General features: G+C 39.2%; 1 protein-coding gene across 2 annotated transcripts in view; it reads right to left on the reverse strand.

Annotated features, from left to right (window-relative positions):
• The window catches only part of ITGA9 (integrin subunit alpha 9), a 245,397-nt gene that overhangs the window by 104,051 nt on the left and 118,463 nt on the right, over positions 1–22,883 (reverse strand). For both annotated transcript variants that reach the window (XM_039715127.1, XM_039715128.1), the window contains exons 16-17: positions 21,949–22,104; positions 9,987–10,063 (exon numbers count right to left, since the gene is read on the reverse strand). In XM_039715127.1, coding sequence (XP_039571061.1) covers positions 9,987–10,063; positions 21,949–22,104 — 233 coding nt within the window. The remainder of the gene's footprint in view (positions 1–9,986; positions 10,064–21,948; positions 22,105–22,883) is intronic.

Raw genomic sequence — 22,883 nt, forward strand, 5'->3', positions numbered from 1 at the left:
TGCAATTTAAGAACCATATTCAGCTAAGCACTGATGAGAGAAGAACAGTGCCCTATCCAGTAACAACTTTCAGAGGTCAGTAAAAGGCAGTTAAACAGAGAGAAAACATTACAGACAGTACAGCTTTGTTACTTAAGGCAATTTGTTTTGCAGTAGCAGGTGTTACTCTCCAAGAGTAAGTTATGTCTAAATGTCAAATATGATAAGCATGTCATGTCAGCACATTTTCTCTACAACTCACACAAAACCAGCAAGAAGATTTACCTGGTGACCTGTGAAAAACCTCAGGCTTACCTGATTTTGCAATTTCAAGATGTAGTACAGAAAAAGTTCACATAGCTGCTTCACAAAAAAAATATATATATATATGTATGTATATATACATATACATGGACATCTGTACCAGTCACAATGTATACTACAAATGCAAAATGGAAGTGCATCTGCTTTCCATTGTGATCTGTACATTATCAAGAATTTCCACCTCTTGAGGCAGCTGATATATGACAGTGCTTCCTGAAGTTAAGTTTTTTTTTATTAGTTTTATGCTTTGGTTGGTAGAGCAACAATGCCTTTAACTATCTTAGGCCCATAAAATAATGATGTTGAGATGTTCACAAGGAGGGCCAGGTTACACAGTAGCCCAGCAATGAATTCAAATTATGTGAAAGAACATCTCTTTAGATTCTAGTTTAAAATAACAAACAACAAAATCTTACTCCAGTAGATACAATTAAATGATTCCTTCAAAACAAAACCAGTATTTAGGAAGGGACAAGACTGGTTTGTACAATATCCTTTATTGATCATCAGTGACCTGTTCCTAGAAAATAGAGACTGGGAATCTGTATTCGTGTACTAAATATGTGGACTACTCTGGTTTGTTAACACTCATCACTTGATAGTTATGTTATCATCCATATGGGTTCCATCACTCTGTTTTCAAAAGTAAGAGTACTGTCCACTGTTATCAGCCTGCGCTTATTTATTCTGGGAGAGATTTATGAAGCTATGAGCACAACAAACCAGATGGGAACCGAGAAACCATTTCTTCATCCCCATTCATCCTCAACAATGGAAAACATTCACTTATGCTTTGATATTATTATATTTGCTTTGATATTATTATAATTGCTCCCACTGCAATTTTTACTACATCCTGATTAATTATGAGCTCTGCCCTTTCAGGAAACTGCAAATCCAACCCCGGATGAGTTACAACAGAGTTTTCCATATGCCTCACAAACTCAGCATTCAATATGCTAACAGCTGTAGGTAAAAGATAAATAGAAGATAAATAAATTAGAAATAGGAATTCTGCTTCATAGCTTCACCAAAAAGCTGAATTCAAAACAGAATTACAAATATACATGAATCGTAGTAAGTAGTTTTTCACTGCACCCTTCACAGTGCAGCAAATCACTTTTAAATAACATTAAACTATGCTATAATTTATGAAAGCACTTAAATTACAACACAAGACTTGGTATGACTTTTTGAGAAAAAAGGAAGCAATCTACTCATATCCATTTCCCCAATGTTTCATCATTTTTTTCTCCTTAGAACATTTTTGGTAGTTGAAAAGATCATGAGCTGGGACAGCACTGGGTATAATAATAACCAGTAGGCAGTACATGACTGCAGTCATAGGTCTGTATTTGTGCTCTGGAGTTGGGACTATCCATATTTGCATACACAGCTTTATACACACATGGCCTTGACATCAAGACCACTTCTGTAACACTAGAAATGCTAAACCATAACATTTGCTAATTTCAATTTGGTTGTTTTTATAAAGCAGATATGAGTTTCATCTGAGCAGCTCTGCTAACTAGGGTAGATTGTCTAGGGTAAACAGAATGTCAGAAATATTGTTGAAAGAAGTGTTTATTCAATGAAAAATAAAATAAAACAAATTCTTCATCAGCTATGAATGAAGAGAAAGGGGAAAACAGATATTACCAAAGCACATAATTAAGCCCCACAAAAAAGGATATTGTGTTTCCTCATCATGACTGTTTTGTTAAGATGCACTTCAGGGGCATAAAACCTCAATAGGCATACTATGAAACATGCTTCTCTAGAAACAAATTTCCATTGTATGATCAAAGGAGGCTAAGTGCTGAGGTGTGAGCCTGGTCAAATTTATCAAAGAGCTTTGCTTCCCACATTAAACTACAGGCTTGCAACTTTTCTTTGTGGCTTTGCAAGTCTATGAGCAGTGAAAACCTTTATTAGCTTTCTTAGCAAATGTTACTATATTATTGAGATACACTCAAAAAACTTCGAACTTTCTGATCAAAATTTTATGTTCTTGCTCCTTCCTTCCGAACACATTGATTTTCTACACTGTTACAACACTAACTCATGTTCTATGCCATTACACCTTGTGCTGGTGAAAAACAAATTGGACAAGGCAGTCATAACATATTTTTATCTATGACTTCTGGATTCTTTCAGTTCAGGTTCTGTAATAATTTGACAAGCCAATATGAAACTTCTGTAGCTCATTTTTCAAATCAGGTACCTAATATCTGATAATGTGCCTATTGAACCAGAGGAAGTCCTTCTGCTCATTTTAATAGGTCCATGAGCATATTCATCCCTGTATCTATACACAGCACTTGCAAACAGTCAGTTTTGCAGTTGCATAGATAGTTCCTATGCGAAATTGTTGCAGTTTTGGAGACAAGTGACAAGACACACCAGGTTTATGCAGCAACAGCCAACATTTATTGAAGGGCACCCTCTTTTATAGGGGCTTTGAATTTACACTATGATTACACCACTCTTACATCTATGATTGGGTAAGGGTCTTAACTCTGGCCAGCTCACTGGCCAATTATATGGGTGCATTCATGGTTTAAAGGATTGGCTGAGGTCCCCTGTTTGAACTTGAATCTGGCCTATCAGTAACACACCCAGGGACTTGTTTACTTCTACTATCTAATGAACTAGGCTGTTTTAGTTGGGGTCTGTTATGCCAAATTATCTGTGCAGCTATAGACCAGCTATAGCTGTCACATGAAATTATTCACTCTTCAATAATACAAATAACATGCTTATAAACTTCAATAGAGATGTAAGCTCAAAGTCTGGAAGTCATGCGCACACTGTCTTTTTAGATAGGCTTGGGTTAAGTACTTCAATATTACATCCCAAAACATCATATTAAATCATTTATCTACTTATCATATACAGAGCCATGCATAAGACAAAAGAGGTCACAGAAATAAAAGAAGTGTTGGCATAAACAATGTTAATACTCTAATAAGTCAGAGAAGGAATTTATATGGAAAAAAGGCAAAACCAATCTTCTTCTTCTTCTGAGGAACTGACCAGATAATACTGGAAAATACTTTTTCTTCATAAATAATCATTTCATTAAAATGGAAACATTTTAAACTTGAGCAAGTTTTTGACAGACTGGAATTTTGTCCGTTCTCTGGCTAATTTCAGAGGAACAAATGGAAGGAGAAACAGCCCAATCCATAAGCTTGACCTTTCAGTTGGAAAAGAACATTTCTCAAAAATCCCATTTCATAAGAGAACTTTTGAAAGTGTTCAGTTCAACTCAATTAAACTCATAATTTGGAAAAACTTTAAAATTTCTGTAAAATGCACCTATCACTCTTTTGGTTTCCTATGACTTTTGCTTCCAATTATACATTTCCAAAAAAAGCCCCAATTTTAAGCAGTATATACAGAACCCACTCCAGCCAGTCTGTAGGAGAAGAACATAAATTTAGGCCTAATGAATGGTGGCCTTTGAAGATGCTCTAAACCAACACAAAACCAAGCTGCTACTTCCCAATAGTCAAACATCAGTCAGAAGCACTTGGATGGATAAGCAGTTTTGTTCTAATGATGGATAAAAGGTAACCTCACGTCAAATAAATGTATGAAAGACTTCCTCCTGGAACCTTCTTAGGAATAGTAATATTTATTGCAGCATTTTCTATCCAAGGGGGCTCATAGTCCTGTGCTTACAATCCAATTTATACACACAGCTGGTGCTGGAACACAGCAGCTACATGACATTTACAACATCATCTCTCTTCTTGTTTGTTTTTTGTAAAGCTGCTCTGTTCATTACAACACACAGGTTGTCAGTGCATATACACAGTCATACAGGATTCCCTTCTTAACTGTATCTAACATAGAAGAAACTACCCATTCTGCTCTGGTCTTTTTAGCTAGCTTGTTTGTTATGGCTGGAAGAAAGTAAATTTTTTCAAACACCCTCACTCTTCCTCAAATGTCTTTCCACTTTTCACCTGGTTCCTATTACATCATATAAAGGCTTAATAACTGGCCTTTGCAGAGCCAGTCAGATGGATAGGCATCAGGTCAGGAGCTGAAATGGCATTGGTATGTCAGACAAGACCTCCCTCAGCAATTTCAGGTTCTTAAAACACCAAAGAGCTTTTCTCCCACATAAAGTACCAAATGAATGGATTTAAGATTTTAAAGGCTAGGGAGATATAAACCCCTGGGAAACACCTACTTCAGAGTTTACCTCAGCACATCTTGAGGAAACAGACACAGCTCAGCTACTAAATAAGCATCTACAAGAGGGGCAATAAAGATGTGCTAGTTGCTGCAGAAACATGATAGAAAAGACATTTACTGTGCTGAGAGAACAGATTGAGGCATTAATGTCAAATGATAGGTAATAAATATGTTTTTGAGACTAAAAACTATATGACAATAATAATAATTTGAAAATAATAATTAACATAACATTTTGTTTTTTCTGTAGTGAATTTCTGGAGAGGAAACCTGGACCAAGTTATGGTCAAAAACCAAAGTTTACTGCAAAATATTCTATTCCTATTTCTCTTACGGTTTGAGGTTGTGTCATTAAAATTACCCATACAGAATACATACATATATTCTTTACACTAAGACATTTTAAGTCTCTTCCTTTAGAAATCACCAATACCACTATCCACAGGGTATAACTGCATGGATAAGGACAGATTTTGCCATCTCCTATGGCAGCTGAAAGACTCAGCACTGGAGAATTGTTGAAGGAGAAGCAATGAGTAATGTTTCTGTGCCATGCTGCCAAAACTTCATGTATTTATTCTTTTAAGAAAAAGTGATTTGAGAACAGTCATGACTGGAAAGATGAAATGCCTCTCTTCTGCTCCTTCAGTTTCTCCTAATGCTGCCTTCATCAAGTCCCCAGCACACTCCATGGCTACTTTTTCCTTATTCTTAATTGCCATCTGTAGTTTCAGCCTAGCAACATTCATACTCCCATGAGAAAATCCAGGCCAACCACTAGAAAGAACATTTGTAGCAATACTAGCACACACCACTGTAGCTGTTCCTACATGCAAGCTCAAAACGTCTGCCATAGAGAGTTCAATCCTAATGGTTTGCTTTGCCAGGTCCAGTCTTCCACTCTAGTGAAGCTGCATGTTCTTGCTGGAAAGATGGCATCAGCGAGAGGCATGGAGTTCCACCAGCAAGTTTTCAGCCACTATGGTGGAGCATGCCCATAACCATCCCGACTCAGATGTTTCCATGTTGAAGAAAGGCTGATTTTGTTGAAGCAGTTTTGCTTACGTTACAGAGAGGATTCACCTCAATAAAAGTCAGAACACTAAAGAAACGCTGGTTGGGGTTTCTAAAGGTCAGAAAATCCATTCTGATCCTCCTCAACACATGACTCAACACAGCACAAAAAATGAGGTCAGCAAGGACCTTATCCAGACCTAGTCCTAAAACCGAGGATGGCACAGCATCAGCACATCTTAGTCCTGAGCAGCATGAACTGCCTACACAAGATGGTTTTTCCAAATCTCTGGTCTGAACCAGCCAAGCCACAGTCCATGACCCTGCTTACCATCTGTCACAAGCAACAAGATTGCTGGCTCCTTTGTCCAGCAATCCCTTCAGGAAGCTGGGATGGGTTTGCATGCGAATTGACGCTAATGAAGGTGCACAAGCCTTAAAGAGATTTATCTGTTAACTGAAAACAAACCTTTTTTATTTCCAGAATAAATGCATCTTAACTCTTCTTCAATCCAACACAGCATGTAACCCTGGTCTTCACCCCAAGTCACAAAGGATCCTTTCACTGTAACAGAGACATTCAAAAGAAGAACACATCCCATCTCTAGCTTCCTTATCTTTGCAAAAATTTCCAGATAAAGTTAGAAGGCTTTAACATTTTTTTATTGTCGCCTGCTTCCAAATAGTCCTATCCTGTCCTATCTATGAATTCACAATGAAGGGTTTCAGCTTGCCCAGTGGCACTATTTATATTTTCTTTATATTTATATATGGTTTTTATTCGTGCAGAACAGAGGCTTGATAATACAGAGATATTTTTGTTACTGCTGAGCCAGACTCATACAGAGCCAAGGTCTTTTCTGCTTTTCATACTGCCACACTAGCAAGGAAGCGGGAGATGGCATGGGAGGTTAGGAGGAGGTGGGAGGTAGGGCAGGTGACCCCAACCGATAATGCCATATAACATTATGCTCAGTATATAAAGTGGGGGGAAGAAGGAGGAAGGGGAGATATTTGGAGTGACAACATTTGTCTTCCCAAGTCAACGTTACATGTGATGGCCCTGCTCCACTGGAGATGGCTGAATCCCTGCCTGCCCATGGGAAGTGGTGACTTAATTCCTTTGTTTTCTTTGTTTGTGTACACAGATTTTGCTTCCTGTAAGAAACTGTCTTTATCTCAACCCACAGGTTTTCTAGCTTCTACCCTTATGATTTTCTACCCCAATCCTTCTGGTGGAAGAGTGAGGGAGTGGCTGTATAGTGCTTGGTTGCAGGCTGGGGTTTCATATCTTCAAAGCTGAATGCCATCTTTTAACTGGGTAATTCTAATGATTCAAACGCATTATGGGTGAACTCTGTATCACAGTAGCTTGTGCACTTCCTGAGCTCATAAGAATGCAAACAATTCTCTTGATGATAATGTAATCTGAGCTAACTTCCTATGCACATATATGCTGTAACCAGAACACATTTGAAAGCATATATAGTGATGAACGAAACTATACCTTGCCATATACAGCAAGGTATAGTATGAACTCCTAACAGCTTTTGGTTCTAACATGTTACAAATTTAAGAAAAGTGTGTAAGCCACTTTTGTAGCAAAAGGCCCTGTGTCCACTATGTCTAAAAGCAAGACAAGGATGGAAGAACAAGACAAGTACAGAGTGGCATTTTGCTGATATATTTCTGCAGCTTTCAGAATTTATATTTGCCATTTCACTACTATATACAGTCTCAGCATTTACAGTATCCCAAACAGTAAAATCCACAGATGAATCACACCCTTCATGAAAGCATATTTCCTTGTTTGTTACTTTCATTGCTCTGAATAGTTTAATAGGATTAGCAAGCAAGTTATTGTTTTGCAGGTTATTTCCCAAATAATTTGTGAATATGCTGAATATCACTAGCACTTGCACATCTTTCTCCACCACCAAAACCAACTCTTTACACCTTTTCTCTATTGACTATCTTTTAATTCGGTAGTAGTACTCACAGCACCATTCTTTTCAGATCTGGGCAACTTACTTTCTTAGTGATAAAGTCTTTTGCCAGCCAAAGTAGACGATCTTAACCAAACCACCCTATCCACAGGTCCAGTGACATTTTCAAAGAGCTGCAGCAGACCTGAGAGATAGAACTTATCACTGCCTTCCTATAAACATCCTGTTTATTTCAATTCAGTGTATCTGTGCAGCAATAATTGCATCCTTTCTGAAAATAAGACCACCAAATTTAGATGATTATTTAGACAAAGGTATTAAGATAACCTTGCTGACAGTGAAGTCAAATTTTTTGTGCACATAGTAATAAATGAGTAATGTTTTTTGCTCTTTCAAAAAAAATTTGCTTTCTGCACACACCATAATCAAGAACAAAGTTGAAAAATTGTGATAGGATTATTTTGCATGAAATACATGGGGCTGAAAAAATTCAAGACAGCACTTGTTTAAAATCAGAATCCATAGCATGTTTCTTGGTAATTTTATATGCAATAATAACAGGAATCTGTTTTTGTAACAGATATCCATTGTACTATTTCTTAATAACTGAAGCCTGTTTATTTCAAAAAGACTTCAGGTTGTCACTGAGTAAAGCAAATTTGAGAGCATTTGTTGAATATTCTGCTATACAAATGTAGAAACTGTATTTGAATACCCGAAGCTCTTATGACAGGTGGGACTTATAAATAGCCAAGATATTATAAATAACAGCTGTAAAAATAAACAGCCTAATGGTCCAATCCCAACTGCAGCTCTTACTGCAATGATTACTATACATTGGCTGACAAGTTTTAGCATTTGTCTCTTGCTATTTATTCCTCAACTGTGGCACAAAATCCTTCACTAGCTTCTCACAGACACCGATCTAGTTCTCAACAGATTTTGCTCAACACAAAAACTGAGTCAAATACCCAGACTAACTGCAGTCAAACCTTGGACTCTGTAGCCTGTAACCTAACCTGCTCCCAGCCAATCCCCCAAAACATTCATACAGATTTCAATCTTGTCTGGAGAAGTCTGTATCTTCTCAGACTTGACTCTGGTTCAGTTTTGTCTCTAAGTACTGTTACAGCATGCTGTAGATCTATACAAAGCATGTTTGCAACTATTATTTCTTCTATTTTTGTTGTTTTGTTTGGGTTGTTTCTTTTTTGTCTTTCACTCTCCTGACCTGAAAGCAAAGCACTTCACAGATTCTCCATCAAATAGCAAAATCTCTGGCATACAACTAAATAACTCTCATCAGCATTTCCATCTCTAAAAATACTGGGGGGAAAAAGGGAAACAGAAGTCATATGATGTTCAGCTTTAGTGTGATTTATCCTCAAATTGAGTACATGTCCAGGCAAAACAATAGGCTTTTTGCTAGGATCACCAGTATTATAAATTACTCAAGACCCCAGGCAGGAATGAGTAAATAAAATTTAATTAGAACCCATTAAAATTAAAAAGCAAAGCGGGATGACAGTGCTGGGAGCATAGTGAGACTCCTTCTGCTCACCAGAGGCTTGGCTTACAAAGCATCATCTTGGCCTTTTATACCTCCAAGAGTGCATCAGCCTCATTAATATTTATTAGCTGTCCTTATATGTCCTTCCATGCCTTTCACTGATGGAGCTCTTCTCACATCTTGATTGGCGGTGCGATGATACCCTGCCAGGCCTCCCAGTGTCCCCCACTGCCTACCGCCTCCCACTTACCCCTCCCCATATGCCCCAACAGTCCTGTCTATCAGAGCTGCCAGTCAGCCACCTCACAGGGCGGGGAGGATTGAAGGGAGAACAGAAACAAACATATATGTCAAAAGAATTGCCAACCCCAAAATAACCTCTCCCCACCACACTCAACAACTCCTACTCATTTGCATGAGCCAACCACCATACCTTACTCATAACACCAGTCACAAGAGACAGAACATAAACTTCAACTCTGGTCTATTTGATTAGTTTTATTATCCCAGATGAAAGTGAAATCAGACACTCATCCCCAAGTTGCAACAAGAACAATTTGAAAGGTGGAGTATTTAGAAGAGTTTGCAAAACTGCAAGTTGAGAAACAGAAAACAGTAGTTTGAAGATAATTTGCTATGTTCAGAGGGTTTTTTTGAAACCTTACGTGGGTTTTTTTGAAAAATTATGTGTTCCACATTGATACTTGATTTGAGCATGCATCTTTACTTTCTTTGTCTCTCTCTGCTATTCTATTTATTTTCTCTATCTTCGTCCATTGTGACTGTTAAGGTGAAGGTGTCTTGCACTTTATGTGACCAGAGCCTACCATCACAAGAGTTCAGATTCTGTGAACATCTCAAGACCTTTTGTACTAAAGGTGGCATTACTGTCACCTTTAGTCTGGATCTAAAACATCTCTGTATTTTGACTTTCCAATGCCATTTCACATAGAATGAATGGCATACTACTGTGCAAGAAAGAAAATAAAAGTTCACCTACTCACCTTGATAGCAATAATTTACCCCGAAGTTTCAAATCAGCAGCACAGTCATCAGATTGACAGTTCCTCTCAAAAACAGTCTGTGAAAAACAGAGGAAAGAACTGCTAAAACATGAAAAGAGTAAGACCAAAATTCAAAGAAGGAACATGCTTGGGTGAAATAAAAACAAGACCAAAATCTGTGATACAATGATATATAGTGTGAATGTTAAAGAAATTCAAGTTGAGGCAAATCTTATCTTTGTCAGAACTGGTTTTATTATCTTCTAACTGAACAGGAAGTTTCATCAAATCCAAACTCTCTCTCAGAGGTTTTGCTCAATCCATTCTCCCATCTCATCTGACAAGAGTAATTGCTAATACCATATTTCTGGCATTCTTTGTCTTCCCCAGCTATGTGGATAAAAAATGAAACAAAATATGAAGTATTTATGAAACTATTTTCAGTCCTAAGGATTGCAAGTAAGGAAATCACACAGCAAACATTTCCCCGAGATTTTATATATGGCAGGAAACATTTCTGCCATCATGCAAGCAGTAGAAAATTACAACGACTGTTATGTATCAGTGATTGTCTCAAATAATGGAGCCATTGTCAACCTTGTGAACTCTGGTAATACTGAGGAGATGTAACAGATTGATAAAGCTAGGAACTATGAAGGGACAACATATGGGCATACTATTTCAGTGGCAGTAGTTTACCATGGCTAAACAAGACAGCCACCAGAAAGTGAAAGAAGACAACAGGAACATGTTCCTTGCATTGAAGAAACCAAGATGCCATTTAGATTGTTGTTACTTTCCCCTGCTGTTTAGACCACAGACCAATACTCTTCTAAATATAGGGCTAGACTTTTCAGGCTGGAGGACTCATTCTTTCAAAGGTGTAATGCTCTTCAGCCTACCAAATATTCAAATACCCAATATGAATGTTGCCAACACTGTTCAGCTAGGAAACCTGATAATCCACTTATCTCTTCCTTTAAAATGAATGTTCATTTCTACAGGCTTCATGACTTTTATTACCAAAGTAATTGTATTTCAGTCATGAACAGAAGGACAGGGAAAATCTGTGCAGGATACACATAATGGTCAGATTGGGTTGGAAAGACTGAGAAAGAAAAAAAATGCCAACCGTACTGAGTTAGTACATTTTTTAAGAGCTCTGCCCAACTGTATCAGGACTGGAAAAAGACTTGAATCTTAAGCCCAGAGGGCATAGACACTTCTAGTCCTTTTCTTTCCAAGAAGGTTCTTGACTAAGCAGGCAGTTTGCTCTCCTTTTTGTATGCTGTGTGAGCTCACCAAAAAGGAGTGGATGTTTATGAAGTTAATTGTTGTGATCCCAAAATGAATTTTGCCTTTTTTGCTTTTATATTTCCTTTAAATATATTCATAGCTCTATTGTTGTATAATTATATAGTTCCTAGCTAGGCCCAGTACCTTTCCCAACATTTTTCCCTGACAGGCAGAAGGACAAAATATATTCCAGAGGCTCCAAGCCAGGGAGTCCAGGTTCTTCCTAGGAGCTAAGGTTGAAACCAGCTCTTCAAGACACATTTTAATCTAAAAAGTTTAGTTCCTCTCTAAGGGCAGGAGGGATTTAGACAAGGATTGAACTAAGCGGGAACTACTTTACCACTTCTGTCTCTAATTGGAGATTTTTGTTAGTTATGCTAATTTGCTAAACATATAAAACTGTTTTTACCCTGTGCAGGGGTGGGCATTTTCTATATCTGCTCCTGGAGGCCTCCAATGAAGATCAGCCTTTATATTACCTCCTACACTAATGTTGTCTTGAAAGTGTGTTGTTTTATTTCTAGGTTCTTGAAGGCATCAGTTTGATAACAGATATCAAACTGTGCTGTAGGTTGTACTGTGTTTCAAAAGAAGAAAGGTGGAAAGTGGACAGCTGATCCGGGCTAATTACTTTGCTCTTTCATTTTTCTTCCCTACCTTTCGCTTTCCCAGAATCTCAGAAGTGAAATTTTAGATTTCACTTTAGAAATGAAGACTGAACTTACCCTTTGTCCTTAATAAAGACTACCACAACCAAAGGACAAGAATAAATAATGAGACAGGAACTGGCATTAGGCTTCCCTCTCAAACATGGCACATTTCAGAGGTATAGTTTCAAAAGTCCTCACAATTAATCCTCAAACCACTGTAGTAGTTTCACATAGGAAAGAATGCTGGTAACTCTCAGAGGAGGAAGAATAATAAACTGTAAAAAAATTCTACCCTGTCATTTTCTCTGTTTGAATTGCAGAAATCTTGGCAAAGTGCACACAGCAATCAAAGAAATTATCTGGATTTTTCAAAGTATAAAATACTGTAAGTACATTTAAGTAACTATCTAAAAATCATGGAATTTTCTTACTAAATCTATAGTTATCCTTACTCAGAAAGAATGAACTAATACTTCATTTTCTAAAATCACTGAGAATGTATCTCTTCCAGCATATCATGTACTAGAGAGCAAGCTACTTTGAAATACACTGGTAGTATTTCCTTGTCATAGATACCCAGGTTTCTACACAACACTGGGATGGGAGAAAGAAATTAAGGGTGGTGAGTTCCAAGATCTGTAGCTGTGTAGGAGTGAATTGTTTGCTTCTGTGGAGGATCTTGAACCTGTTCAGGTTTGGGAGAGCTTTCTCACCTCAAAACAGCTGGCCGGTCTGGATTTCCAGTCCAACAGGCTCCTAGGACCCACAGATGCAGGCACAACCAAGTCAGCACCCCAGTTTCAGGTTAATGACATCTGTGAACTATTTTGCTATTTTCCACTACTTCCCTGGTCTACCTGGACTATACTCCACATTCCCTTTTTATATGTCTTCTAGAGTCTCGAGCCTCCAGCTCCTCACAGTCTATTTCCTCCATTTTCTTCTCTGCTAACATGACCCTTTTCTTCTCCCCTCTATTGATACTTCTGCCTTTCAGGTTGACTAATTCCTGGCTGTTTAAATTCCTCCCAAACAATTAAGAAAGAAATACACTTTAAGGCACCATAGCATTTACGAACACTATGTGTGTATTGTTACTGTGCCCTTACTTGGTCTATCTGAGGTGCAATTTCTTTGGGTCAGAAACTGTACCTAACTTAACACTGCATGTTGTTAGAGCAGGAATCCATTCCCGGGATATGGTGCAGACCCTGCCACAACATTACCACTAATTTTAACTCCAAACAATCTTTAAATTGGTTGCAGCTTTACAATACCAGCTTTGAGGATTTATAGAGGTCTTTAAATATTAAAATTGTTGAAGAAGGTAATCTATGGGTGTTAGGTGTTATTCACAGTTTAAAAAAAAGGAAGTAGGATGAAACTAACTGTGGAAGCAGCTCATAATTTTTGCCATTACTGTTACCCAAAGAAAAGGAGCAATTCTGAACAGTGGTTTTATGAAATTTAATTGTATTCCACTAATACTGTACCAAATGTCTCACAGGTTTGAACATATATAGAGATCGCCAGGAAACTTCCTTACATAAGAAATACATACATGAAAAATTGAGGAGTTTGAGATGAGGGGTGGAGATCAGAGCAAAAATTGCCAAGAGAAACACAGCTGCATCCCTTATCTCAAGGCCACCACATAGTTGTCTAGCATTTCCACAAGAAAAATAGGTGTTTGTGTGCCCAGTAACAGGGACAGGATAACCTCAATGCTTCTAGGACACATCATCACTGTACAAACACAAAACTAGTGTAAAGTTCATTCTCAGTGAGTCTCTCAGACTTCCTTCTCAGTGAGTCTCTCAGACTTCCTGCTATCACCAGATGTTCAGCAAAGCAGAGACAAAACCTAGCATTTCCAGGGTTCACCAATTCCTCTCTGCACTCTCTACTGCTGCACAGAGCCCAGCAGCTTTGGGAAATTATTCCAGAGCAAGTCACTCCCACCAAGTCACCAAATCTTGTTGACAAACACAGTTTTCTCAAATTCTGCATGGCAACTTTACTGAGTAAAAAAGATTATGCTCCTTGGGACGTCCAGTAATGTGACAGATATCTCCCTGTGGGTTTAGGAAAGATGGATGTCACCCACGTCCTCCAGAGGGTAAGCCAAAAAGCCTACATTAAAGTACACTCATTATAAAAAGAGAATATACACATCTGTACACAATCAAACCTACCGTAAGGAGAGATCTAGAGCTGATCAGGAAGGGAACATGTCTACCTAGGTAGATCAGGGCCTCAGAGCAAGTATCTTTTGTCCATTATGTCTCTTGAGAGAAGCGTAAAGACTAAATTCCACATTTTTTGGTAAAGGCTAGGGGTAAATGTAGGAGAAAGTAGGAGAGGGATAAATCTCTAGTTTCTGCCTCCTAAGCTCTCCTAAGCATAAAGCTACTGGGTACTGGGCATGTAGATATTCTCCTTTTCCTTCTTGCTGGTAGTGGACTCTACTGAAAACTGATAGGAGGTAAAACAAGTAAGAAGGAGCCTGGCTTCAGCCTAATGATCAGAGTTCTGTGCTCTGAGGAAGGTGATCTATGATTTCACACCAGGCTTAGTAAACTGCTTCACTTCCTTTCAATGGCTATCTAAAATTAAACAAATCTATGTTTCTGGAACTACTTCCAGAAGACAATAGGGAACATAAAAAATAAAGTATATCCTGTGCCACTCCAGTCCACAGAAAATACTGGAAGTCTTTCAATAAATTAAGGGGGGATAAACAGTTTTTCAAAATATCCAACCTACCAAAATTCAGGAAAGCACATGGATATTTCAGGTTGTAGCCAAACTGAACTATCAAGAGTTTGAGAGGTTTCCAGCACTATCCTAGTAAGAGTTCTGCCTATGCTTTCACAGAAGGGGAAAGCAACAGCTGAAGGTCAGTATTTGAAGAGAAGGGAGAGAAACAGCATTCTCAAAAGTACCCTTGAAAACATGTCATTTTATGGACTGGATAAGAGAACAGCGATTCACTCTAGATCAGACATTTAACAACTTCCTCACACATCAGTCTACAAAAGGTTCAGATGCCATCCCTTATAAAATGGCAGAGCTGGCCTTTGGTATTTGTGGATCCATTCCTTTAATTTCATAAGCTGTGCCATGGAGTTCTGCAGGAATACCTATGCTATGCAAAATAATCAGGATTAAGAATACAGTACTTCAATCTCTACACTGATTTCCCGTAAATTGTCACTAACCCTGCAGTATGCGCAGAGATGACTTAGCAATTGTAACGCAAAAACAATTCAGTAAAGGGGCTTGTCATTCTAATATTTAGCTTTTAGATATTGATGCTATCTGATTATAAACATGTTATCTGGTGAAGATGAGTTCCTGGCTCTTATTTAGAAACCAGGATATATGATCCAATTTTCAAATGCTGAGCTGTAAACAACAACTCTCACTAACTTTTCTAGGAAGTATTTTCTGTGTATAGTTTTACAAACCAATTACATCAATGTGCTTAAGTAATGATACAGGAGCTTGATTTTAGACCTGAATTTATTTTGATTATTTTGATTTTAAACCTTCAAGTTGCCTGAAAAATAAAGCTATTACCTACATGTCTACTGACCATAGAAAAAGAAATATAGACTGACTCTTTCAAGGCATCGCATGCTTTACTATACTACTCATGGAAACAGTCCATTTATACATGCTGCTGAGCCAAACAAAGTGGCTGATTTAAATTCCCACTAGAAGGGCAATTTGAAAATTTTCAAAAAAACATTACAGGATTTCATGAGATGTGCTGGCTAAAATGAGAATACATGATTTATACAATACCCCTAACTGAGTGCTGGAGTGACATGACAAAGGCAGGAATACTAGGGGAGTGAAACCAACGTGCTGGTACTGCATGGTGCAGGGGATGAAGGTTAGCTATCAAGCTCCCTCAGCTCCACAGAGACTTTATCAAAGCACTAGGTTTGAAGGCGGAAAGCACTAGGTTTGAAGGTGGAAAGGAATAAAACCAGGCTCATTACAGATGAGCCTAGGGGCAGCATACCACTGTTGGGGGTGAAATCAATAGCCCCGCTGAAGTGCACCTACACTGATGCACACAGTATCATAATGAACAAGAGAAGCTGGAGGCCATTGTACAACGGGAAAGCTATGATGTAGTTGCCATCATGGAAATGAAGTGGGATGACTCACAATACTGGAGTGCTGCAATTCATGGTTACAAGTACTTCAGAAAGTGGAATCTTTGATAGGTAAAAAACTGGCTGTACAGCTGGACCCAGAGACTTACAGTGAATGAAGCTAAATCCAGTTGGTGGCCAGTCACTAGTGGTGCTCCCTGGGGCTCAGTTTTAGGGCTGGTCCTTTTTAAAACAGTTATTGGTGATCTGGATGGGGGCATAGAGTGTACCCTCAGTAAATTTGCAGGACACATCAAATTGGGAGGGAGGGTTGATCTGCTCTCTGCAGATAGATGGAGACAGACTCAGTCAATGGGCTGAGGAAAGCAGCATGAGGTTCAGCATGAAGTGCTGGGTCCTGCATTTGTGTTCCAGCAAGCCCATGAAGCACTACAAGATCAGGGAAGAGTGGCTCAAGAGCAGAAAGGGTCCTGAGGATGCTCAATATGAGCCAGCAGTGTGCCCAGGTGGCCAGGAAGATCAGATCAATAGCATCCTGGCCTGTATGAAGAACAGTGTGGCCAGCAGGTCCAGGGCAGAGATCACCCTCCTGTATCTGGCACTGGTGAGGTGATACCTCAAGTACTGTGTTCAGATCTAGGCATGTCACTTTAAAAAGGACATTGAAATGCTGTAGCATCTCCAAGAAAGGGCAACAAGGCTTCTGAAAGGTCTGGGAAAGTGTCTTAGGAGGAATGGCTGAGGGGCTGGGTTTGTTGAGAAGAGGGGCTTAGGAGGGACTTCATTGGTGTCTACAACCACCTGAAAGGAGGCTGTAGTGAGGTGGGGGCCAGTCTCTTCTACTGTGCTTGCGCTGGAATTAAGCTGAGACAGATGAAATTCAGATTAGATATTAGAAAAAGGGTGGTCAGGCATTGGAAAAGGTTGTCCAGGGCTTTGATGAAGTCACCATCCCTGGAGGTATTTAAGAATTACCTGGATCTGGCACTGCTGTTGTTTAGTAAAATGATGTTGTTTAGGGGTTGCAGTTATAGTACTGGGTTGATTGCTGGACCTGATGATCTTAAAGGTCTCTTCCAACCTTGACGATTCTATGATTCTATGAGAGGCAGGGAGAAAGAGTTGATGGTGTGGCTGTGTACATTAAGCAGTCTTTCAACTTTCTATCAAGGATAATGATGACAAGATTGAGTATCTGTGGGTAAGAATCGGGGGAAGGCCAACAACACAGACATCCTGGTAGGAGTCTATTATAAACAACCCAACTGGGATGAAGGGATGGATGAACTATTCTGTAAGCCTCTGTCTGATGTTTCACAATGGCTAGCCCTTGCTCTTGTGGGAGACTAACTTGTGGGATGCCTGCTGGAAACTCAACACAGTGGAAGGGAGGCAGTCTAGAACGCTTCTTAAGTGTGTGGAAGACAACTTTCTGACACAACTAGTAACTGAGCTTAGCAAGGTGGGTACCCTGCTAGACCTGCTTTTTACAAACAGAAGGGCTGGTAGGAAATGTGGTGGTCAGATGACATCTTTGGCACAGTGACCATGACATAATGGAGTATTCAATTCTTGGTGAAGTAAGGAAGGGGTCAACAAAATCTCCACTTTGGATTTCAGGAGGCTGGACTTTGGCCTGTTCAGGACACTTGTTCACAGAGCCCCCTTGAAAAAATTCCTTAATAAGAAGGGAGTCCAGGAAAGCTGGACATACTTTAAGAAGGAAGTCCTAAAGGTTTAGGAAAATACCCTCCCTATGTGCTGAATATTGAACTGGGGAAGAAGAACAGCCTAGCTGAACATGGAGCTTTCACTGGAACTTGGGTTTGTGACCTTTGGAAGAAGTGGCAGTCAGGAAAGGTATATGAATGTCGTTACACCATGTAGAAAGAAAATTAGAAAGGTGAAAGCTCAGCTAGAACTTAATCTAGCCACTGCTGTAAAAGATAATAGAAATGTTTTTATAAATAGATGAACAACAAAAGAGGGCCAATGAAAATCACCATTCTTTATTGGATGCAAGGGAATCATAGTCACCAAGATTGAGGAAAAGGTTGAGGTACCTAACACCTTCTTTGCATCATTCTTTAACAGTAAGACTGGTTATCCTCATGGCAACCAGATCGCAAAGGTGGTAGACAGAGACAGGAATCAGAATTGATCCCCTGTAATCCAAAAGGAAGCAGTCAGGGACACGCTGAGCCACTTTGATACTCACAAGTCTATGGGACCAGATGGGATCCATCCTAGGCTGATGAGGAAGCTGTCAGAAGAGCTGCTTTCCATCATTTATCATTAGTCCTGGCTAACTGGGGAGGCCACAGGTGACTGGAAGCTGGACAATGTGATATCCATCCATAAAAAGGCCAAAAGGAAGATCCAGGAAACTACAGGCCTGCTAGCCTGATCTCGATGCCTGACACGATTATGGAACTGAGTGTGACTCACATCTTGAGTGTGATCATGATGCTGGCTTGGGTTTGCCTTTTTTTCTTTTATGTTCTCTGTATTCTTCATTCATGTATTTGTATCTCTGTAGCCTACTGTACTAGGAGTTAGTTTTCCCAGTAATTTTCCATGGCCTTTCCCTAGGCAGAAAGACAAAACAAATTCCAGAGCTTCAAGCCCCGAGAAGTGCAAAGCTCCCATGCTATCTTGTTTTTTTCCTGGAAACCAAGGCCGAGAGCAACTCTTTGGGATACACTTCATTGACTAAGTACAGCTCATACCAAGGGGGGGCTCCAGAGAAGGGGCTTGACCTGGGAGGAAATTGAATCACCACTTGTCTTTTTAATGGGTGTTTTTTATCAATTATTCTAATTTCCTAAAACCTATAAATATGTACTCATCTCTGTTGGGTGGGCTTTTCTGGACAGCTCTCTGTAATTGCCTCTGAAAACCTTCAAATAAAGATCTGCTCTTATTTTACCTCATTAGTGAAATCATCTCGAGTTTCATTTCCAGCAAGTTAGGAAAAAGACAACTATCACATGGCACATACAGGACAACCAGGGGATTAGGCCCAGCCAACATAGGTTTAGGAGGACACGCCCTGCCTAACCAGCCTGATCTCCTTTTATGACCAGGTGACCCACTTGGTGGATGTAGGGAAGGCTGTGGATGTTGTCTACCTGGACTTCAGCAAAGCCTCTGACACCATCTCCCACAACATTCTCCTGGAGAAGCTGGCAGCCCGTGGCTTGGACAGGTGCATTCTTTGCTGTGTTAAGAACTGGGGGGATGTCTGGGCCCAGAGAATGGCAGTGAATGGTGTTGCAACCACCTGGTGGCCAGACACTAGTGAGGTTCCCCAGGTCTCCACTACTGGGACCAGTCCTCTTAAATATGGTTATTGATGATCTGTACAAGGGGATCAAATGCACCCTCAGTAAGTTTGTGGACAGCACCAAGTTGGGTGTGAGTGTTGATCTGCTAGAGGGTAGGAGAGCTCTGCATATAGATCTGGACAGGCTGGATCGATGGGTTGAGGCCAGTGGTTTGAGGTTTAACAAGACCAATTCTGGGTTCTGTACCTTGGTCACAACAACCCCATGCAGTCCTACAGGCTAAGGAAGATTGTATACCAAACTTTTCCAGCTGAGGAGAACTACAGGGGAATTAATCAATTTCACAGCTAATTAATTTACTTAACCAGCTTTTTAAACACTAGTATTTCAAAAAACAGACCTCTGCTTTAAAAAGGTGAAGTTCATCCAAGAAACATGCAGTCTCATTCACCCAGAAGTGCAACACTGGGCACAAATTTTCATTGCAAGTCAGTGGCACAGTAGGAAGAGGAGGTTGTGGACATTTTCTCTCTTCTTTTAACTAACACAACTAAATCTACTGAGAATATTTTCCTAAACAAAATGGTATCTCCATCCACATAGTAGCTGGTGATTTTATTACAGTATTTAGAACAGGCAGAATTCTAGCCTATCACATTTTGAACTCTAAGATACATTACTGGATACTACTAAGAACAAATCCCCACTGTATTTGGCAGCATAGTTTTCTTCTTCTTGGTTAACATGTATTTATACAGTGGGTATACAAAAATAAATATAATGATACAAACCATTTAAAAATAACTAAACCAAACCCAGTTCTAAACATACAATGATTTCCCTGAAGGAAGAAGACTTACTCGCTTTTTCCTGTGGATGAAGGTAGCAACTGGATTTGGGAGGCAACAAAGAGGCTAATGGAAAGTCACTTCTGGATCAGCAAGATCTAGGGCTTTTGAAAACAACACAAAACTAGCTATATTTAAAGACATTAGTATTTACATTAACACTACTTTTGTCTACCTGACCTCACCTGTGCCATATCTTCTGAAAACAGAAAACACTAGCGTCTTGAACTGGACTTCCAAAATGTAAGGTTCCTCCACAATCATGAAAATGTCAACCCTTTATTATATTAATTTTGGTTCCTACTGTCCCTTTTCGTCTTTTAAAACTATTTTGACTTACAAGATAACAAGACTTCTGAAAGAGAATGCTACATTACAGTTTTCCCATGAACTTAGTCTTTGAGAACCCCAGCACCATGCCTTGAGGCTACTTTATAAGCACTTTGTCACCATGACTGCCACACCAACTCTGAAGCTCTTGTCACAGCCTTGGCTGAAAGGACACTTCCCAGCATGCCCAGTGTCAAAATCCTTTTCTTACTAATCTAATTGAATAACATCTGGAAAACAAATGAAAAGGGATTGTTAAACTGGTTCCCTCCCATCCAAATTCCAAAAGAAAACAAGTCAGAGAAATTCCCAAAGTATTTTTGTTCCTGTTCTATCACCTCAGCATTTAGGTATTTTAACATTGATCTGAGACTCACTTGCAGGGCAAGATGTGACCTTTTGAGTTTAAGCCCACTAATAAAAAATACAAGAAGCTTTGTTCATGTAACAGTCAGGTTTACAGCAGTGTTAAAGTTCCAAAGTTCTCCACAAATTCCCATCATATTGTTGCAACAACACAAAATTCATATACACAACAGCCCCACAATCCCTCTTCACAAAAACAAGTAATTCTTGAATGGATCTTTCATGCATAAGTTTATAAAAATAAAGCATACTTGAATAAAAATTCATGCCTCTAAAGGGCAAGGATTATAACTAAATACAGTTCAAAATACTTGATTACATAGTGAAGCAAATAAAATGCTTAAGTTACTATTTTTTAAGTAGTATTCAGTGACCTTATGAGCAGAATCAGAAAGTAATGCTACAGACGATGATACTATTATATCAATAGAAAATTAATTTGTTAAGGTTAAAAACCAGATCTAACGATCTACTCCAGACAGACTTCTTATACCTAAAAAAAGAGGAGGGGAGGGGAGAGGGAAGGGAAGGGAAGGGGAAATGAAACCATCCTATTTCACCATGGCATGTCCTACAATAACAGTAGGAGCAGGTTTCTCTGGCCACATGACTGGATGTGTGAAGTCCTCAAGAAAAGAGGATAGTTCAGTCAGGCAAATTTTTTGTTCTTCTGCCCACTGTTCTCCCCTCAGAGAGTTCTCATGTCCCCTTCTGCACTAACAAAGGCTTAACCTAGAAAGAAGGCCAGGACCAAGCCTTTCACAAGAAGCTCCTACATTAAGGGAAGAATCAGAAGGAGTAGGACCTTTCTCATATTTCCCTTCTCAGCATAAACACCCTGAAACAAGAAAGTGACCTCACTTTGTGCTGCCCAGCCTTGGAGGCTCAAGCCTTTAGTATGTCACAGAGGAGCACTGACGTTAGTAATAGTAAAGATTGTACAAAAAGCCTACTGTGTACAAATGACCCAGAGCTTGGCAATCCACTTCTAGAGCCACCTCTGCTGAAAGTTCAGCCACAGGTCTTCTCGGGAAATAATGTAGTCCAAATCTGACCTGATTCCTTTGTGCTATCTTTTGTCCTTTCTTCCAGCGAAGAATGGGCTTCAGAGCAGTTAGTTCCTTGTCCTCTTTTCCTCTTTCTATTGCATGTTCCCCAAGGCTGTATGATGCCTCAAATACAATTGGAGAGATGACGTCCTTGACTCTTTTCTGTACAAGAAGAAAAACATGTATTTCACCTATGCATATATCCAAGCAAGTTTCCAGCTACAACAATTATACATTCAATTAAACAAGATAATTTAATTAAATATGCAATTGAAGCAGACTGAACACTGCAGACAGGTTTCTCTACTTCCTTTATCTTTCTCCAGGTCAAACAGGAATAAGCACATTACAATGAACAAGTCAGAAGCTTAAATTATTTTTTTTAAGTTATTCTTTTGGGATTTACTCCTCAATACACAAAAGCAGAGGAATATTTTGCCCACCTATAAATCAAGTGGTTTTCAATTAAAATATTTTCTTTTAAATAAATAGAAAACAATTAAATTATTCCCACAAAAGCAAAGATCAAATAATCTTCACTCAGGGGTTTCAAAATCCTAGACTTTGACTGAGATCACCTCCAGTGAGCTCCACTCATTAAAAGAACAGAAAACTCCATCTTCCCTTGTTGTTTTGCAATATCAGTGAAATAAATGAATGAGCAAAGGTACTAATGTGGCTGTAAAATAGGCTTACAGACAGACATACAGGGGCAAGAAAATCCATCTTCCAGCATGCTTCTTGTCATAGTTTGACCCTGGCACAATGCCAGGGCTTCCATGAAAGGTATATTTCTAAAAATGGTTACTGTGAGATGTGATCCAGAAACAGAACAAAGCAGGCTTTAATTTGGGAATGGAGGGAAAAACACAACACTTTATTAATCTACAACATAAGAGACAAAAGGGACAAAAGGGAAAGGAAAACAAACACACACAACA

This window comes from Passer montanus, unplaced genomic scaffold, assembly GCF_014805655.1.
Source record: "Passer montanus isolate IOZ18808 unplaced genomic scaffold, ASM1480565v1 scaffold32, whole genome shotgun sequence".
In the NCBI taxonomy this organism is placed as follows: domain Eukaryota; kingdom Metazoa; phylum Chordata; class Aves; order Passeriformes; family Passeridae; genus Passer; species Passer montanus.